We start from the raw sequence: 17,450 nt of genomic DNA on the forward strand, positions 1-17,450 counted from the left end.
ATGGTTATGTATCTAAGCGATGGGACGAAGACATCTTTTCATATCTTAGCCACGCGACAAAGACATGTTTACGTATCTAAGACGGGACAAAGACATGTTTACGTATCTAAGAGACGGGACAAAGACATCTTTATGTATTTCAGAGACAAAGTGTTTAGAAGAAAATGTCCTTGTTGACGTAAGCCCCACCCCTCCAGCTGCTTGTTGCCCTTTAATCTCCTTGATCTCTTCTTCTCCATCACAAGAGGCGGGGCTTAGCAGGGTTACACATGACTAAGACGTCACAGTGCATGTGCTCGTGCACGTACAGTGACAGTGCTGTGAAGTACGCATGTGTATTGTGTGCACATGACCCTGCATGTTAACAAAAACAAATAAATCAAGTTTAGTGTGTTTTTGTTTCTTTATTGCAAAACAATGTGGCAAACTTGCTTGTTGGCTCTGGCGGATGGTCAACTTTCTGGTGCTAATCATGCTAACATGCTAAAGGAGGAAGAAAAACAGAAGGTCACAAGGTTGCTCGTAGGTGGCATTAGCATGTAGCTAATATGGCTGATGATGCTAATGAGTTAAACGTAGCTAATGAAGCTAAAAAATGTTGCTCATATGACGAATGATGCTAATGTGTTTAACATAGCTAATAGGTCATGTTGTTAACCTTGCTAATAATAATAATGCAGCTAATAATACTCATGAGGTTAGTGAAGCTAAACAGGTCAATGATGCTAACATAGCTAATGTTGCTAATGCAGTAAATAAAGCTCATGAAGTTAATGTATCTACTGATGTCAATGATGCGAATGATGCTAACATAGCAAATGTTGCTAAAGCAACTCATAAAGCTCATGAGGTTTATGTATCTAATGAGATCAATGATGCTAATGATGCTAACGTCGTTAATATTGCTAATGCAACTAATAAAGCTAACGAGGTTAATGTCTCAAATGAGGTCAATGATGCTAATGATGCTAACATAGCTAATGTTGCTAATGCAACTCATAAAGCTCATGAGGTTAAGGTATCTAATGAGGTCAATTATGCTAATGATGCTAACGTAGCTAATGTTGCTAATGCAACTAATAAAGCTAATGAGGTTAATGTATCTAATGAGGTAAATGATGCTAATGATGCTACCGTAGCTAATGCAACTAATAAAGCTAATGAGGTTAATGTATCTTATGAGGTCAATGATGCTAATGATGCTAACGTAGCTAATGCAACTAATAAAGCTAATGAGATTAATGTGTCTAATGAGGTCAATGATGCTAATGATGCTAACGTAGCAAATGATGCATGTGGGGTGTCACCTGGCGCTGCTTCAGTCCACTTCCTTCTTGAGGTATTTCCTCATGACAGAGGACACGTCACCGCCCTCGCTGCCCTCAGCTTCCAGTCGTTCTCCCTGTGGTCGCTCGAGTCGCCTTCTGGGCCGCGTGACCTCTGAACTTCCCGAACCGCCTGAGCTGGACGACTCGGTTTCAGAGCTGCGTTGGCGAGTGGAGGGGGGCAGCTCTCCAAAATGGACACTCAGCGCCCTCCTACCCCCCCGCACGGAGCCGGCCAGGCTGCTGGTGGATTGAGCTCTGCGGATGGCGGGAAGGATGGCGGACATGTCGTCCCGCTCGCCAACGAGGCGGCGGTTCTGAAAGACAACGGGCTCGGAACCCAGGCAGCCTTCGCCTGCGTCCTCTGAGACAAGACTAGCCAACGCACCGCGGCGAGGTGCCTGCGGGGAGCGCCGTAAAGCCATGACGTCCTCCTCCGGGATGGACAGGGACGAAGGGCCTTGGCGGCCGACTTGTGAGGACGCCAATGACGAGAGGCGTGGCAGTGAGGGGAGGGGAGTCAGAGAGTCGCAGGAGTTAAAGCGGGGTGGCGTCAGCGTCAGAGAGTCGCCAGCAGCGCGAGGAAGGAGCGGCGAGGACGGCTTGAGGATGCCGGGTCGAGGTTCCGGAAGGTCGTCAGGCGCGAGAGAGAGTGCCGAGGCTCGACGGCGTAGTGCCGAAGCCGCTGTTGTCTGGTACACAGGAAGTGAAACGGTGCTACCGGCTCCCGCTTCGTTGCCTGCTCGCCGCTTGCGAAGTCCTTCAAGAAGCTCAGACAACGCAGATGACGACGGCGCCCTTCCCAGACCCCGAGAACCTCCCCCCTCCACGTCATCTTCATCCGCTTCAACGCAGGAGCTGAACAGAACAGAACCTCCTGAGACCCGATCTCAGCCAAGCCGGTCAACGCAGCATGGTGGCTTACCGAAAACTGTACGTGCTGCTGGTGTCCGCAGCTGACTGGCGCCCCCCCTGGCCGCTAAGGGTACTGCTGTTGCAGGGAGATGCTCGCCAACCACGCACGCCCTCACCGATGTCTTCCGTCCCTACGCTGGACACCGAGTCCCTGTGAAGACAACCATCGCATGATGTCATCACCGTGACATCACAAGAAGGTCCGTGGACCCGTGTAGACACGGCAGGGCATGATGCCACAGCGTTAGCCAGCATGCACGCCACTGCTAACAGGCTATGTTAGCATCAAGTGCTAACACGTGCACGGCCAGGGCTAGCTCGCAGGGCGCACACGTTCTTACGGCTCTTTCTTTGTCGAGGACGACGTCACGGCCACACGAACGCTGGAGTGAACAACGCATGGTCAGCATGCTTGGGGGGGCGGGGCTAGGGACATCATCCCATTGGGGGCAGGCCGTGTTACCTCTCAGTATCGCTGTCGTCGCTTGACTCCACCTCCTCCAGGGCGGCCTGCAGATCAACGATGCGTCTGATGGAAGTTTCCAGATCAGCTTGTAATGTCTGCCTGATGGCCGTCAGCTCCTCCACCTGCATTTCCTGTAAACCAAGATCACTTCCTGTTGTTGTCATGGAGATGCACAAGCAGCATGATCAGTCAAGGATGTCTGTGTGATTGGTTGTTGTAGAGGAGGCGGGGCTACTCGATGAGTTGATGTTTCTCACCAGCTCCATGCGGCGCCGGCTGCTGTCCTGCTCGCGCTGACTCAGCTCGTCCATCTCCACACGGACGTCCTGCAGACGCTGCTGGAAGTAGCGAGCGTTCTCACGCTCCCGAGCCTCTGCCTGAGCGCTCTGTTCCAGCTCCTCGCCGAGACGCACCACGCTGTCCCGCAGACGCAGCACCAGAACCTTCAGAGGACCCAGATTTAGCCTCCATGCTAATGATGGGAAGGCACGTCGCTACCATGTTGCTATCATGTCGCTATCATGAGTTGATGACATCGCTACCATGTTGCTATCATGTCGCTATCATGAGTTGATGACATCGCTACCATGTTGCTATCACAGCGCCATAATGAATTGATGACATCGCTATCATGTTGCTATCATGTCGCTATCATGAATTGATGACATCACTACCATGTTGCTATCATGTTGCTATCATGAGTTGAGGACATCGCTATCATGAGTTGACATCGCTATCATGTCGCTATCATGAGTTGATGACATCGCTACCATGTTGCTATCATGTCGCTATCATGAGTTGATGACATCGCTATCATGAGTTGACATCGCTATCATGTTGCTATCATGAGTTGATGACATCGCTATCATGTTGCTATCATGTCGCTATCATGAATTGATGACATCGCTACCATGTTGCTATCATGTCGCTATCATGAGTTGACATCGCTATCATGTTGCTATCATGAGTTGATGACATCGCTATCATGTTGCTATCATGTCGCTATCATGAATTGATGACATCGCTACCATGTTGCTATCATGTCGCTATCATGTCGCTATCATGAGTTGAGGACATGGCTATCATGAGTTGACATTGCTATCATGTCGCTATCATGAGTTGATGACATCGCTATCATGAGTTGACATCGCTATCATGTTGCTATCATGAGTTGATGACATTGCTACCATGTTGCTATCATGTCGCTATCATGAGTTGATGACATCGCTATCATGAATTGACATCGCTATCATGTTGCTATCATGAGTTGATGACATCGCTATCATGTTGCTATCATGTCGCTATCATGAGTTGATGACATCGCTACCATGTTGCTGTCATATCGCTATCATGAGTTGATGACATTGCTATCATGTTGCTATCATGTCGCTCTCATGTCGCTATGAGTTGATGACAATGCTACCATGTTGCTATCATGTCGCTATCATGAATTGATGACATCGCTATCATGTTGCTATCATGAGTTGATGACATTGCTACCATGTTGCTGTCACCCATGCTGTCACTGTGATGTTGCTATGCTGTCACTGTGATGTTGCTATGCTGTCACTGTCATGTTGCTATGCTGTCACAGTATTCCCACAAAGCTTGTAGAGCGGTGGACGTCCTGGTGGACACATGTTGACTATGTTGTTGTTCACCTCAAACCTCTTGACTTGTCCTCTTTGGAACTCCAGTTTGTTTTCCAGGTCGCAGACGCGTGCTTCCTGTTTGCTGACAATGCTGCGCCCCACAGTGGACGACTCTAGGAAGTGCAGCCTGGACGCTTGCTGCTGGAGCTGCAGGACATGAGGAAGAAGAGGAGAATGTGATGAAGAGAAGGAAGAGGATGAAGAAATGATGCCGAGCTCACCTCCTCGCGAAGGGTGTGTCTCTCCTTCTTCACCTCCTCAAGCTCTGCCTCCAGTTCTTTGATGCGACAGATGTCATTGGACGACTGTCCACGAGACAAAGACAATGAGGGGACACGATGGAGGAGACAAGGATGCGTGTGGACTAACCTGCTGGATGAGCGCTTTGTGCTTCCTCATGAGCTCCTCCAGGTCCTCCTGGTCCTCCTCCAAGCGCTTCAGCAGGTCCACTTTCTCATGCTGGAGGAGGCAGAGCTGCTCGTCCAGCTGCACAGACGCCAAAAAGCCCACATGTTTGATTCCCTCTCTGAACACCAACACCTGCTACGCTGGTCTTACCAGACTTTTCTGCTTGCAAATGTTGTCCACTTCTATCTGCGTGTCCTCCAGCTGCTGCGTCAAGGTCGCCAGGGTGCTCTCGGAATCGCGCCGCTGCGTCTCGCTGTCCTCCAGCTGACACACACACATGTAGGTCAATAAAGACAGGGGGCATGGCAGCCCAGTGGGGGCGCTGGCGAGGCACACCTGCCAGTGAAGACGCTCCAGCTGGTCCTTGGTGGCGTCTGCGGGGCTCCGCCCATCACTTTGAAGGGTGGCCAGCAGCAGCTGGGCATCGGCCAGGAGAGCATGCGTCCGCTTCAAGTCCCGTCTCAACTTCTTCTCCACATCAAAGTCTCGGTGGCCCACCTGCACGCCGTCACATGTTCACCAGGACTAGCATGCTAACAAGCTGCTGCGCATGTGTGCGTGCGTGCATGCGTGCATGCGTGCATGCGTACCTGGTCACACAGCGTGGCGACAAGTCCCTCCAGGTCATGTTTGTCGTGGATGACCATCTGCTTCTCCTCATATTCCTGCTCCAGCTGCATCTCCAGCTGACGCAGCTGCATGATCATCGCACATAGCATGTTGCTAACTACTACCATGCTAACACATGAACTTCCTGTTGAAGGGTGGATGGCGTACCCGCCTCTGCGAAGACTTGTGGACGTCCTCCAGCTCCTCGTCTTTGTCCTCAAGTTCCTTCTGGTGGATCTGCTTCATGCGCTCCAGCTCCAGCTCCAAGCGCACGTGCACCTGTGGGGAAGCGGTGGGGGCGGGGTGTGGGGGAGGGGTGGATAAGGGGCATGGGGTTAGGCTGCGCATGCAGGTCGCCGCGTGCACTCCTGCAAGTCGCCGTCACCTGTTGCTGCTGTTGTACTCTGGCGCTTAGCTTGGACATCTCTTCGGCCCGCTCGCTGGCCACGCCCTCCAGGAGGCGTAGTTGTTTCTTCAGGTCAGGGGCGGAGTCGCCAGCCAGATCCACGGGAATGCTGAGGTCACGGATCTGAGCGCACAATTCATCCTTCTGCTTCTGTAGACGACCTGCGTCGGCCTGGCTCGCCTGCACGCACACACACGCACGTGAGGGCCCGCGTCAACGTCACCTGGCAGGACCTCAGGCTCACCTGGAGGTGGCGGCGCAGCGTGAATAGCTCCGCCTCCAGCGTGGCGTTCTCCTGCAAAGTTTTGTCCTTCATTTCTCGTTCGTTGTCGACTTCCTCCAACGCCTGCGTGAGTTCACCGTCAAAGCTGCCGATGGAAAAGGACGGCAGACATCTTTGTTAGCATGTTGACGGTGAAGCGCTGTAGCAAGGTCAGTGGAAGGACAAACACCGTCTCTGTTTGCGGTCCACTTCATGCATTCGGTTCTGAAGGCTGTCGGCGAGGACTCGTGCGTCCTGGAGGTCAGAGGTCACGCGGCGACAATGTCGTTTGAGTTCGGACACGTTCTTCTTGGACTGGTCCAACTGGGCCTGCAGCGCCACCACCTGCAGGCCACATGCATGTGCATGCATGTATACACACACACACACACACTGTCTCTAGCAACAAATACAAAGAACATCCTCATCCTCGACCGTCTCACTTTGTTGTCCAGCAGCTGACGTGTCTCTCGCTCCGCCTCCACCTTGTCCTCCATCTGCTTCAGTCGTCTGCGAACAAAATCCACCTCCGTCTGGCAACCTTCCAGCTGCATGGCCAGCTCGCTCGCTGGAGACAAATAACGACTCTTTAATTCCAAATATTTCATCCAGGAAAATACTTTTTTGAACATTTCCACTTCCTAGACAAAGTAAACACACCCCCAATAATGTCACTTCCTGTTAATACTTCCCATTGACTGTCAATACATCCTTCCTGTTTGTCGTCAACACTTCCTGTCATGAACATTTCCTGTTTGTTGTCGTTGCTCCTGATTTACCATCATTACTTCCTGTTGTCAACACTTCCTGTCATTAACACTTCCTGTTTGTTGTCAACACTTACTGTCATCAACACTTCCTGTTTGTCGTCAACATTTCCTGTCATCAACACTTCCTGATTGCTGTTGTTGCTCCCCATTTACCATCATTACTTCCTGTTGTAATCACTTCCTGTTTGCTGTTGTCGCTCCCCATTTACCATCATTACTTACTGTTATCATCACTTCCTGTTTGTCATCAACACTTCTTTGTCAAATAAACTTCCTGTTTGCTGTTGTCGCTTCTCATTTACCATCATTACTTCCTGTTGGCAGCACTTCCTGTTTGCTGTTGTCGCTCCCCATTTACCATCATTACTTCCTGTTGTCAACACTTCCTGTTTGTCATCAACACTTCCTGTCATTAACACTTCCTCTTTGTCGTCAACACTTCCTGTCATCAACACTTCTTGTTTGCTGTCATTACTTCCTGTTGTCATCATTTCCTGTTTGTTGCTAGCACTTTCTGTCATCAACACTTCTTTTATTCAAACACTTCCTGTTTGTTGTCATCATTCATGAACTTCCTATTCAAGATACTCCGTCCAGTCAGCATCCTCCTGGCCACAGCCAATCAGCATGCTGCGTGGTTGGTTTGCTAACAGGAAGTCTAATCTCACCTGTTCCCGCCACTCGTTGACTTTCCAAGTTGTGAGCCTTCTGCCTCTCCTCCTCCAGATGTCTCTCCAGTGTTTCCATGGCAACTTTGCACTGGTCCAAACGTATCTGATGACACACCAACAGGGAGGTCATGGGGGTCATCCAGCTGGGAGTAAGTCAAGATGGCTGCCTCACCTGCAGCTCCTTGTTTTCCTTGCTAAGACGAAGTCTCTCCGCTCTTTCCGCATCCAGAGCCTGACCCACGGCGTCGCCACGGAAACGCTCGTCGCTCAGCTCCGAGGTCACCGCCGTCAGCTACACACACACATGCACATGAGTGCGTGTGCTAGTGTGTGTTAGTGTGTGTTAGTGTGTGTTGTAGGACAAACTTTGGTGTTGCAGGCATCCACCATCTGCCTCAACTCGTTTCTCTCCTTCTCCGACTTGTCAAGACGTCGTTTCAGCGCCGACACTTCAACCTGATGACACACTCTTCTTTACAACACATGTGTGTGTGTGTGTGCGTGCGTGTGTGTGTGTGTGTGCGTGCACCTCTTTTGCGCGCAGCCTCTCATTGTCCATGTTGACGTCCAGCAGGGGGCGCACGCGGCAGAAGAGCCGCCACCAGTGCCACTCGCCCACCAGACGCAGAACTCGAAGGTTCCTCTGAAGGCAGCGCACAGCCATGTGCTGCACCTGCATGTGTACGCACACACACAAACACACACACACACAGAGTGACATGTGTGAAGTTATGCTTCTTTGTTTCTCCTGAGGGTGTCGCATAGCAACAGGACGTCCTTGTCCGTGATTGGTCAGTTGTGTCTCATACAAGACTTTGTTCATGTGAGGATCAGACAAAGACACGGCGGCGCCGACCTTGAGTGTGCGGTACTTCTGCCGGGCCAGGTGTCCCACACAGGCGGCCTGCAGGTGGACCAGCCAGCCGCTGACCTGCAGGTCGCGTTGACTCTCCAAGTGTCGCAGCACGCCGCGTCTCATGAACACCTAAGAGGAAACAGGAAGTGGTCAGCGGCAGCAAAGGACGGGCCTTCTCCACAAAGAGGAGGCATTCTCACCCGACCAGCGGCGACCATGACGCTCTTGGGGTCCAAGTCCAAGTCAGCCAGGAGCTCGTCCACCGCCTGAGAAAGACGAGCGAGACGGCGTTCACTGAAGGTAACGGGTGTTTAGCAAATCATGTGACCCACCTTCCTCTCATCATGGCGGACAAACATAGAGGCGTAGCGCTTCATGATGGGCGGAGACAAGGCCTGGAAATGACACCTGAAGTCGCTGAGGGTCATGTGATCTGGGTAACCTGCCAGGACAGCAGAGGTCAGAGTTCGGACGAGCGTCATACAGCGGGTGGCGGGCTAACCTGTGCGGTAGAGCTGCAGCGCTGGCACCGTCTGCATCGATCGAAGCTGTGATCGCAGCGTCCCCACATTGAGGGTGCCGGCGGCGTTCATCTTGGCGCTGACACACTGCAGGAATACGGGTCGGGCACGCCGGATCACGTTGATGAGGGCGTCCTGAGGTGGGCGGAGACAAGCGGAGTATGCAAACCTGACTGAAGATGTGGCGGCAGTGGCGGTGATATTTACAGCCTGCAGTTTGATGGCGATGCACGGCGAGTGCCTGCGCACGGCGGCCGCCCCCCCACTGAGCGTCTTCCTGATGGTCGCGCTCCTCTGCAGTGAGCGCTGACTGGCGCCATCGAGCCCGCTCAGGCCACGGCACAGCGGCGGCACGGCGACGGTGGGCGTGAACATCGCCTTCACCGACGCTCTGAGTACGACACGCCACATCACCTCCTGACCACGCCCCTCCCCACAACATGTCACCTCATGGAACAGGCTGCACTCACACGGACGAGTTCTGGAGAAGCCCAACGGCGTTGAGAGCAGACGGGTTGTTCTGGACCAGCGAGAACCATCCCGTGAGGTCGTAGCGGACCGGGTCGCAGCCCGCCAGGTGTCCCACTTCGCACTGCAGCGGCTGCTCGCACTGACGTACTGAAGGAAGGTCACATGATCATCATCATCATCGCCACAGTCATCATCAATGGTGGCTGTGCTACCCGTCTGATTGAAGTACTGGCACACGCGCTGTAGGGCGGTGCCCTCAGTAGACGCTGGCGTTGTCATCTCCTCGTCCAAGACCCACAGAAGCCCCCGGGGGGCGCCCTCTGCTGCCCGCACCTTCAACATGCAACACGTTTGTTACAACAACTTGCCCTGCCCTTTTACATGTCACAGTGTCACATCACCGCTTAGCATGTTAGCGTGTTAGCGTACCTGTGGAGGCGACTGGTCCATGGCGGACACGACGTCAGCGGGGCTGATCTCCGGACACTCAAATGCCACTGGAACCTTCTCCTGGACACAAACACCCGCAAAGTCATGGCACGGCAACACGGGAGCCAATCAGGACGTGAAGGTGCGTCACCTGTGCGTAGCGCTCCAGAGTGTGTGTGAATGTGTGTGTGTAGTGATGTTCTAGAAGGCGTTCTTGCAAGTAGTTGTGGCAAAATTCGCTCCAGTTGCCCGCTCGCTCCTCGGACGCGTGACGAGGGTTCCTCAGGCCGGGCGTGTCCACCACCGTCACGGACGCCAGCGCCAGCTGCTGGCCGCTCAGAGCTCTGTGTGGGATCAAGATGGCGTCCTCATCTTGCACGTGTGAAGATGGATATACGCACGCACCTGTTCATGAGGGAAACGATGGCGGCAAAAAGTTCTTCATAGAGGCCGGCCGCCATCCCGTCTACGCACTGAGCTGCCGTCAGCCGAGGGCCTGCAAGTCATTAGCGAGGTCACAGTCGCATGTTAGAAAGCTCCTTAGGTTAGCGTGTTAGCGTGTCTCACCTTCCTCCGACTCGCCGCTGCGCTCTCTGCCGCCCCCGGTGGCTCGCTGCAGCAGCTGGCGCAGGTGATGTTTGAAGACGGCTGTGTTCAACTCCTCCCCCTCGCATCCCAGCATGCCACTGGCCGCCTGGGCGCTCTCGAAGTTCACAAACTGCCTTCTCCCCACTGATGCACGCAAACAACGCAGCGAGGTCAGACGCTCTCCTGCTGGAAACTTTCTCCTCCTCCCCTGAGTGTGCGGGTGAGGGTGACATTACCTTTGCAGGCCCCCGCCGCCCCCAGGTGGTAAATGGCGGCGAGGACGTGCCAGATGGCCTTCTGCTCACTGGCGGTGAAGCCCAGGGTTTCCATGGCGACCAGCAACTTGGCGAAGCCGACAGACGCTCGCTGCTTCTCCTCCACCTGACAGACGAAGAAGAGATGGGAGGAATGAGGAAGCATTCAGGTGAAGCCCCGCCCACTTGTAGTCCCACACTCTACCTTGGTGGGAGGAGTCATACCAAAGGAGTGACATTCTGGAAGCTGATGGAGCTGCAGCTCCGTCCTGACCAGCAAGGAAGGAAGGAAGGAGGAAAGGGAAGAAGGAAGGCAGAAGGCATCGTCAGCTGATGCGATGGCGGTTAGCACACAAGCACAAGTGCTCACCTCATGTCTGCGCTGAGGCCTGCTAGCATCTGAGAGAACACCAGGAAGTTACTCTCTCCACCGGTCACATGACACACTCGCCATTTGTCCAGCATCATGGTCTGAGGGCGGGACCACAAAGTGTCAATCATCATTTCTGATACGTGTGTCTGTGCGTGTGTCTGTGCGTGCGTCTGTGCGTGCGTGTCATTGCCTGGAGGTGTCCGGCGGCGGCACGTCCTGCGTGGTTAAAGTCCACTGAAAACATCATGGCGAAGCGAGAGGCGGAGTCACTGTGTGGAGAGGTGACGCAGCCGAACGACCTCAACACGCTGAACATGGCCTGAACACGCTCCACTGCAGGAGGAACATAACACTTCCTGTTTTTTGCCAACACTTCCTGTTTGGTATCAACACTTCCTGTTTTTTGTCAATATTTCCTGTTTGTCGTCAACACTGTTTGTCGTAAACACTGTTTGCCGTCAACGCTTCCTGTTTGCCCTTTACACTTCCTGGTTGTCCTATACATTTCCTGTTTGTCCTTTACACTTCCTGGTTGTCTTTTATACTTCCTGGTTGTCCTATAAACTTCCTGTTTGTCCTTTAGACCTGTTTCCCATCAACACTTCCTGTTAGTCTGCAACATTTCCTGTTTAACCTATACTTCCTGTCAGTGATCAACACCTACTGTTTGCCGCCAATGCTTCCTGTTTGTCCTATACACTTCGTGTTGGTGTCAACACTTCCTGTTTGTCCTTTACACTTCCTGTGTGCTGCCAACACTTCCTGTTTTAACCTATACTTCGTTCCTGTCATTGATCAAAACCTCCTGTTTGCCGACAACGCTTCCTGTTTGCCATCAACACACTGTTGGTCGTCAACACTTCCTGTTTGATTACCAACACTTCCTGTTGGTTGTCAACATTTCCTGTTGGTCGTCAACACTTCCTGTTTGGTCGTCAACACTTCCTGTTTGGTTGTCAACACTTCCTGTTTGTCATCAACACTTCCTGCTTTAAACTATAATTCCTTCCTGTTTGTGGTCTACACTTCCTGTTTGTCATCCAGACTTCCTGTTTGCTTTCAATAATTCCCATTGGTCATCCACACAACACTTCATGTAAATCATCCTCATTTCCTGTTAGTCGTCAACGCTTCCTGTTTGTTGTCCCCACTTCCAGGTAGTATGCAGCAAGGCTAACGGTCAGTGCTCACCGCTCATGTTGGGTCCGGCAGTCCCCGCCTGCCTGAGCAGAGCGAGGGTGAAGGCGTGACACGCAGTGGTCTTTCCTGTTCCGCTGCGGCCCATAGTGCACACGCAGTGGTCCCGCCTGTTTCCGACCACGGACACGTAGACCTGTTTGACCATGGCAGCCAGAGCCGGAGGAGCCTCCCACGTGGACTCCCCCCGCCGCGACTTTGGAGTCTGACGGCAAAAGAAAAGTGACGGTAAACCTCCCGACCACAAGGTGGCGCCGTGCCAACAAATGCCTTGATGTTCTTCAGGAGCGATGGCGTCACCTTGCTGTGTGTCTGCAATGGCGGCCACAAGTTGACCAGGTTGGGTCCGGCGTGCGTTAGCGGCATGCTAGCTTTAGCACGGCTGATTAGCGTGTGCAGCACCCCGCTTTCGTTGACGCTCTGCAGGTCGCTGAGGTCGTCGCACAGGTCCAGGTGGGCGGGGTTACACTACCGGGGAGGGAACGGCCTCATAAAAAGAAAGAAAATCAACAAAAAGTGATTTAAAATTTTGCACCTTTTCTACGTCGTCTTCAGTGACATCTAGCAGCGAGTCGTCTGCGTGGAGGCGGAGTCTCACTCGGCCTAGCGGGAGTTCCGGCGTTCCTTCGTCTGGTTTGAGCTGAGTGGCTGCAAGGCGACGACCCATCAGACAACAGTTTGCATCAAAGCTCAAGAACATTCTGGTCTTACCAAGCGTGAAGCCGTCCTGGTGCACGTACCAAACGGCGCCGGCCTCATACCACACGTCCTTCACCTGAGTGGAGGACGAGAGTCCGGTTGGTGTTGCGCTTCATCCCGAACAACCCGCTTCGGACACGTACCTCCGTCATGGCGAGGTCCGCTAGTCTTCCTTCAGGTTCCTGACGCTCCTCCCTCACTTCCTGCTTGACCTCCCTCACATCCTCGGGAACCTCCTTTCTTGGTTCCGCCTCCTCGCTCATGTTCATCGGCGGCTCAGGCGTGACGTCTTGTTGGCCTTCTGTTTTTGCCGGGGCGGTCCTGTGCCCTGAAGGTGGGCGTGGTGACTGGCGGGGGGTGTGGCCACTGTTGAGCATGTGCTCGGCTCGTAGCGACATCTCGGCCTCCAGGATGGGTGGAGTCTGATCCGGAAGAAGGAACTGCTGCACAAGGTCGTCGCTCAGCTTGCTGGGCTGCTGGGAAAATCAACATGAGCTAACATGCTAGCTCATGGACGCAAGCTAAGCTAGCTAGCCGACAACACGCACGGCCTTCTCCTCCTTGAGCTCTGGCTCCTTCTGTTTGGTCTCCTTCTCTGAATCTCGAACCAGCTGCTTGAGGAACCCGCCGGGAAGGGCGGAGAGTGGCGCCGGGGGCGGGACGGTGGCGACCACTGGGTGATTCTCCTCCTTAATCTGCGGTTACATGACAATGAGGGTGTGGCGTTAGCATGCTAATGTCAGTGGAAGTTACATAGACACGGATAGACGCAGCATGGAGTGGGTTTGTACCCTGCTGCAATACGAGAACGTCGGCCATATTGGATGTGTCAAGGCTACTCTGTTAATGAATACAAGTGAATGTACTTACTTCCATGAAGCACTGACACACGCCACTCATATACGAGGGAAACAAACACACAATCACATGGTTTGGAGTCGACTGTATTCATTCACAGCGTAGCCGCCACCCATCCAAGATGGCGGTGACGTTGACGTACGGCTCAGCGTCTATCTCCTGTATGTACGACGTCTGTGAGGGCGCTACTTCAAGATTAGCATTAGCATTAGCATTAGCATCGTGCACGTGTATCATGTGACGACGACACCTGCCTTCTGCTCCCACAGTTTTAAGCGTGACGACAGCGCCATGTTGCGTGGTGGGGTTTGGGGTGGGGGGTGGGGTCAGAGGGACGTCAGCCAGGTGTGATGTCAGAGCGACCTGATAAGGGGACACGTTACCATGGAGACACACACGTGCACACACGATGACATCATCACGCGGACTCAAGTTTCAGTCAACAACACAAAAAGTTCGGATGGACCTCAAACATCACCTGAGAACCTCATCGGTTCGAACACTTCACTTATGGATCCCCCCCCCCCAAACCACCCGGTCCCGCTATCTTTCTTTGGGGACAAGTAGTAGTCCACACGATCCCAAGTCTTTGAGGGTCCGCTTGTGGAGGCCGCACCATGCCTCCTGCCCCTTGTGCTACCAAAAGAAGACAAAGACGTTACCTTAAAGCGTCAAGAAAGACGAGGGACGTGAAGGACTCTGCTGGACAGACGGGAACGGACTGGGGGTCTGACACTGACAAGCAACAGACGTGTTCTATTAATAGCTCAGTCGAGGGAGGGTCCGGGGGGGGGGGCCTCAGGAGGGCTGCAGGGAATGTGTGTGTCACCACCCCGAGACAAACAGAGACAAAGGTTCTAGAATGTTCTAGAGGACAACCTTACCTTCACGCAACACCTGGTGCTTTAGTTGACTTTTTCTCTAGAAGGTCTGATGCCATGTTTGGATGGGGGGGGGGGGGGGGGGGGTGTTTAGCCAGGGTTGGAGGGGGGTGCTGGACACCCCTTCAGCTGTCGTTTTGATTGACAGCTGCAGGTGAGGACATCAGGGAGGGCGGAGTTTCACGGGGAGAGGGCGGGATCATATGAGGTGGCGCCAGATCCCACCTCCCCAACATGAACATTCTCATCGTCTTAAAGTAAATATGCGCAACCGTTATGACGTCATCGTTAAATGACTGTTTACTTACTAATATAATAATACTTACTAATACTAAATATTTCTAATTATAAAAAATACATAAAACATCTAGCACCTGATTAGACACCAATTAATACTTTCTTCTTATATGTTTTATATATTTTATTAATATTTTGGTTGAAATTACTTTGAAATATTTTGTTTTAATTAAAAAAATTAATGTCATTGAAAATATAAATTAATTCATTCATTCATTTTCTACCGCTTTTCCTCACGAGGGTTGCGGGGGTGCTGGAGCCTATCCCAGCTGTCTTCGGGCGAGAGGCGGGGTACACCCTGGACTGGTCGCCAGCCAATCACAGGGCACATATAGACAAACAACCATTCACACTCACATTCATACCTATGGACAATTTGGAGTCACCAATTAACCTAGCATGTTTTTGGAATGTGGGAGGAAACCCAGAGAAAACCCACACATGCACGGGGAGAACATGCAAACTCCACACAGAGATGGCTGAGGGTGGAATTGAACCCTAGTCTTCTATCTGTGAGGTCTGCGCGCAAACCACTACTCCGCCGTGCCGCCCGAAAATATAAATTAAAAATGTATTAATGTCTTAATTAAAACTATGACCTGTCAAAGTTAACACATTAATGACGCGTTAACAGTAGCAAAAAAAATTTGACGCGCGATTAACGTGCCCGCCTCCAGTACCGCCTCTCCACGGTAACTCTGTAGCCCCCAAGCTGGAACAAATATTGATGGGAAACAGTATTTAGATTGGTAAAGTTAGCTTCAAAGCCCTGGCAGATGGCTCTTGTAGCAAGACCAAAGTTATTTGTATCTACTGTCGCTGTGTTTGACTTATCACGGATTGCATGGCCTGCCAGAGACTGGCGCAGTGTATGTACATGTATGTATGTATCGTGTATTGCTAGGTTGCTGGGACATAATTCACCCCGGAACGATTGATAGGGTAGTGGTTGCCACCCGGAGGGGTGGGCGTGAGGAGACAGGGGTTTGTTGTTGTTGTTGTTGTTGCTGAGTTGGCTGTTATGTCTCACGGAGCCAGGAGTGTGTGTTATTCATTCATTCATTTAAAGAATAGAGTTCGCTCCCGAATTCGACACACCGCCTCAGACTCCAGTTTTTCGGCGGTTCAATTGTTTTTATTGTCATATACAGTGCTACCTTGGCATAAGAGTGGCCCAACTAACCAGTGCTTTTCACATTTTTACATCTATTTGATGATTTTGGCATTGAACTGCCAGATAAATTGGACTTCCGGCTGTCAGTGACGACCGTGGTTAAAGTGCAGTGTTTTGCTAGCGTTAGCCATTTAGCATGGAACTACTACAATGATGCACATTAGCATTCAAAGTCATCAAATTTTACGTTTATGGGTGCCCACATAGTATCAGCATTCGGGAGCAAGTATGAGGGGAAAGAAAAAGGGGGAAAATACATCAAAATACATCCATACAGCCCTCTGGGTATCTGAGAACGGTGCAGCGGTGCGTTCAACAACCGTCAGAAAAGTAGGACAAATCGCAGCACGCGTAAACGTTCAAAAACTGGGGGATTTCTCATGAATTGTTAGAGTATTGTAATAAAATGATATTTACTGTAACATAATTATGGATTTCTATGTATTTTAATGTGTTTTAAAAGAGAATTGACATTATTATTGCGTTAGCAATTTGGATGAAATGTTTATGACTATTGCCATATGTTTTAGGTATTTTCATTTGTACATTTCATGAAGGAAAGGTGCATTGAGGCAAATCTTTAATAATAATCATTTCTGAATGTTCCTAAATAGGCTTTTTTTAAACTCACAAACATTTAGAATTTAAAACCAGTATCATGAATAAACTAATCTTATTTTGAGCTGACACAAATAAACAAAAACATGTTATAGTGAGAGGTCTCACTCGCTCACATTTTGGATTTGTTGAACGTTTGTGGGCGAGTTTAAGAGCTAATATACTACTAATAAAGAAAAATAGTCACACAAAAATATGCTTGCTGACTGTATTGTTTTAAATAATGGCCCATAGTTCCCAAATTGATATATAATCCTTGGTAATGGTAATGGTTTTATTTCATTAGAACATGCATCGCATAATCAATTCCCAGTTCCACATGTCCAAAAGGAGTAGGAAGAAGCAAAGCTTATTAAATCCTACCCCTCCATCTGGTACTTTTACAATCAGCAACTGTTACATTTATTAATTTCCTGGTTTCCTAATATAGTTCAAGTTTTGTTTTGTTTTTTTCACGTACGGTGATATGACCATACAATGACATAACGGGTACCATAGTAACTGTCAATATCGTGATATATATATAGCACATCATGACTGGTTCAAGACTCATCCTTGTATTTAGCAAACATCAACTGCTTGTATTGTTTCTTGAATTGGCTCATCGTTGTGCATTGTTTTAGGTCCTTACTCAATCCATTCCACAGTTTGATTCCACATACTGAAATTCTATGGCTTTTTAACATAGTCCTACATCAATTATCCTTGTAGTTGTACAATCGAATTCTAATCCTTTCGTGTTTAAAAGGT

The 17,450-nt window shown here is 50.9% G+C and overlaps 1 protein-coding gene and 1 long non-coding RNA gene across 4 annotated transcripts; one reads left to right on the plus strand and one right to left on the minus strand.

The window, feature by feature from the left end:
- Positions 1 to 325: 325 nt before the first annotated feature.
- On the minus strand, positions 326 to 14,536 carry LOC131107564 (unconventional myosin-XVIIIb-like). Of its 3 annotated transcripts, XM_058057707.1 has the most exons (44): positions 14,393 to 14,536; positions 13,985 to 14,093; positions 13,421 to 13,567; positions 13,016 to 13,345; positions 12,885 to 12,948; positions 12,709 to 12,821; positions 12,474 to 12,641; positions 12,168 to 12,378; positions 11,167 to 11,309; positions 10,974 to 11,074; positions 10,809 to 10,872; positions 10,586 to 10,730; positions 10,329 to 10,493; positions 10,167 to 10,257; positions 9,913 to 10,105; positions 9,762 to 9,842; positions 9,545 to 9,665; positions 9,332 to 9,479; positions 9,069 to 9,252; positions 8,843 to 8,996; positions 8,673 to 8,782; positions 8,541 to 8,606; positions 8,341 to 8,469; positions 8,014 to 8,157; positions 7,851 to 7,940; positions 7,657 to 7,776; positions 7,482 to 7,587; positions 6,487 to 6,611; positions 6,234 to 6,388; positions 6,026 to 6,149; positions 5,761 to 5,961; positions 5,544 to 5,654; positions 5,357 to 5,461; positions 5,103 to 5,264; positions 4,917 to 5,030; positions 4,728 to 4,844; positions 4,580 to 4,663; positions 4,368 to 4,505; positions 2,964 to 3,149; positions 2,704 to 2,837; positions 2,582 to 2,623; positions 2,251 to 2,391; positions 1,308 to 2,183; positions 326 to 483 (listed from the first exon to the last, which is right to left on the minus strand). In XM_058057707.1, the coding sequence occupies exons 2-43, from the start codon at positions 14,021 to 14,023 to the stop codon at positions 1,319 to 1,321; spliced, it is 6,231 nt and encodes a 2,076-aa protein (XP_057913690.1). In that variant the 5' UTR covers positions 14,024 to 14,093; positions 14,393 to 14,536; the 3' UTR covers positions 326 to 483; positions 1,308 to 1,318. The 3 variants fall into 3 exon arrangements, with proteins under 3 accessions (XP_057913690.1, XP_057913691.1, XP_057913692.1); XM_058057708.1 differs by lacking the exon at positions 2,582 to 2,623; XM_058057709.1 differs by lacking the exon at positions 13,985 to 14,093 and having other exon boundaries at positions 14,393 to 14,445.
- Positions 8,767 to 14,014, plus strand: LOC131107571 (uncharacterized). The gene is made up of 3 exons (XR_009120275.1): positions 8,767 to 9,903; positions 12,134 to 12,626; positions 12,729 to 14,014. It is a non-coding gene; the product is annotated as an uncharacterized LOC131107571 (long non-coding RNA).
- Positions 14,537 to 17,450: the final 2,914 nt, after the last annotated feature.

The sequence above is a fragment of the Doryrhamphus excisus genome, chromosome 19 (assembly GCF_030265055.1).
Source record: "Doryrhamphus excisus isolate RoL2022-K1 chromosome 19, RoL_Dexc_1.0, whole genome shotgun sequence".
Lineage (NCBI taxonomy): Eukaryota > Metazoa > Chordata > Actinopteri > Syngnathiformes > Syngnathidae > Doryrhamphus > Doryrhamphus excisus.

Bases quoted from the DNA above. Each gene is read 5' to 3' on its own strand.
- LOC131107564 (XM_058057707.1), bottom strand. From the start codon at position 14,023: ATGGCGCTGTCGTCACGCTTAAAACTGTGGGAGCAGAAG. The intron at 10,731-10,808 runs GTAGAGTGTGGG...TTCGTCTGTCAG, and splicing joins GTATGACTCCTCCCACCAAG to GTGGAGGAGAAGCAGCGAGC. The intron at 5,031-5,102 runs GTGTGCCTCGCC...TGTGTGTGTCAG, and splicing joins TGGAGCGTCTTCACTGGCAG to CTGGAGGACAGCGAGACGCA.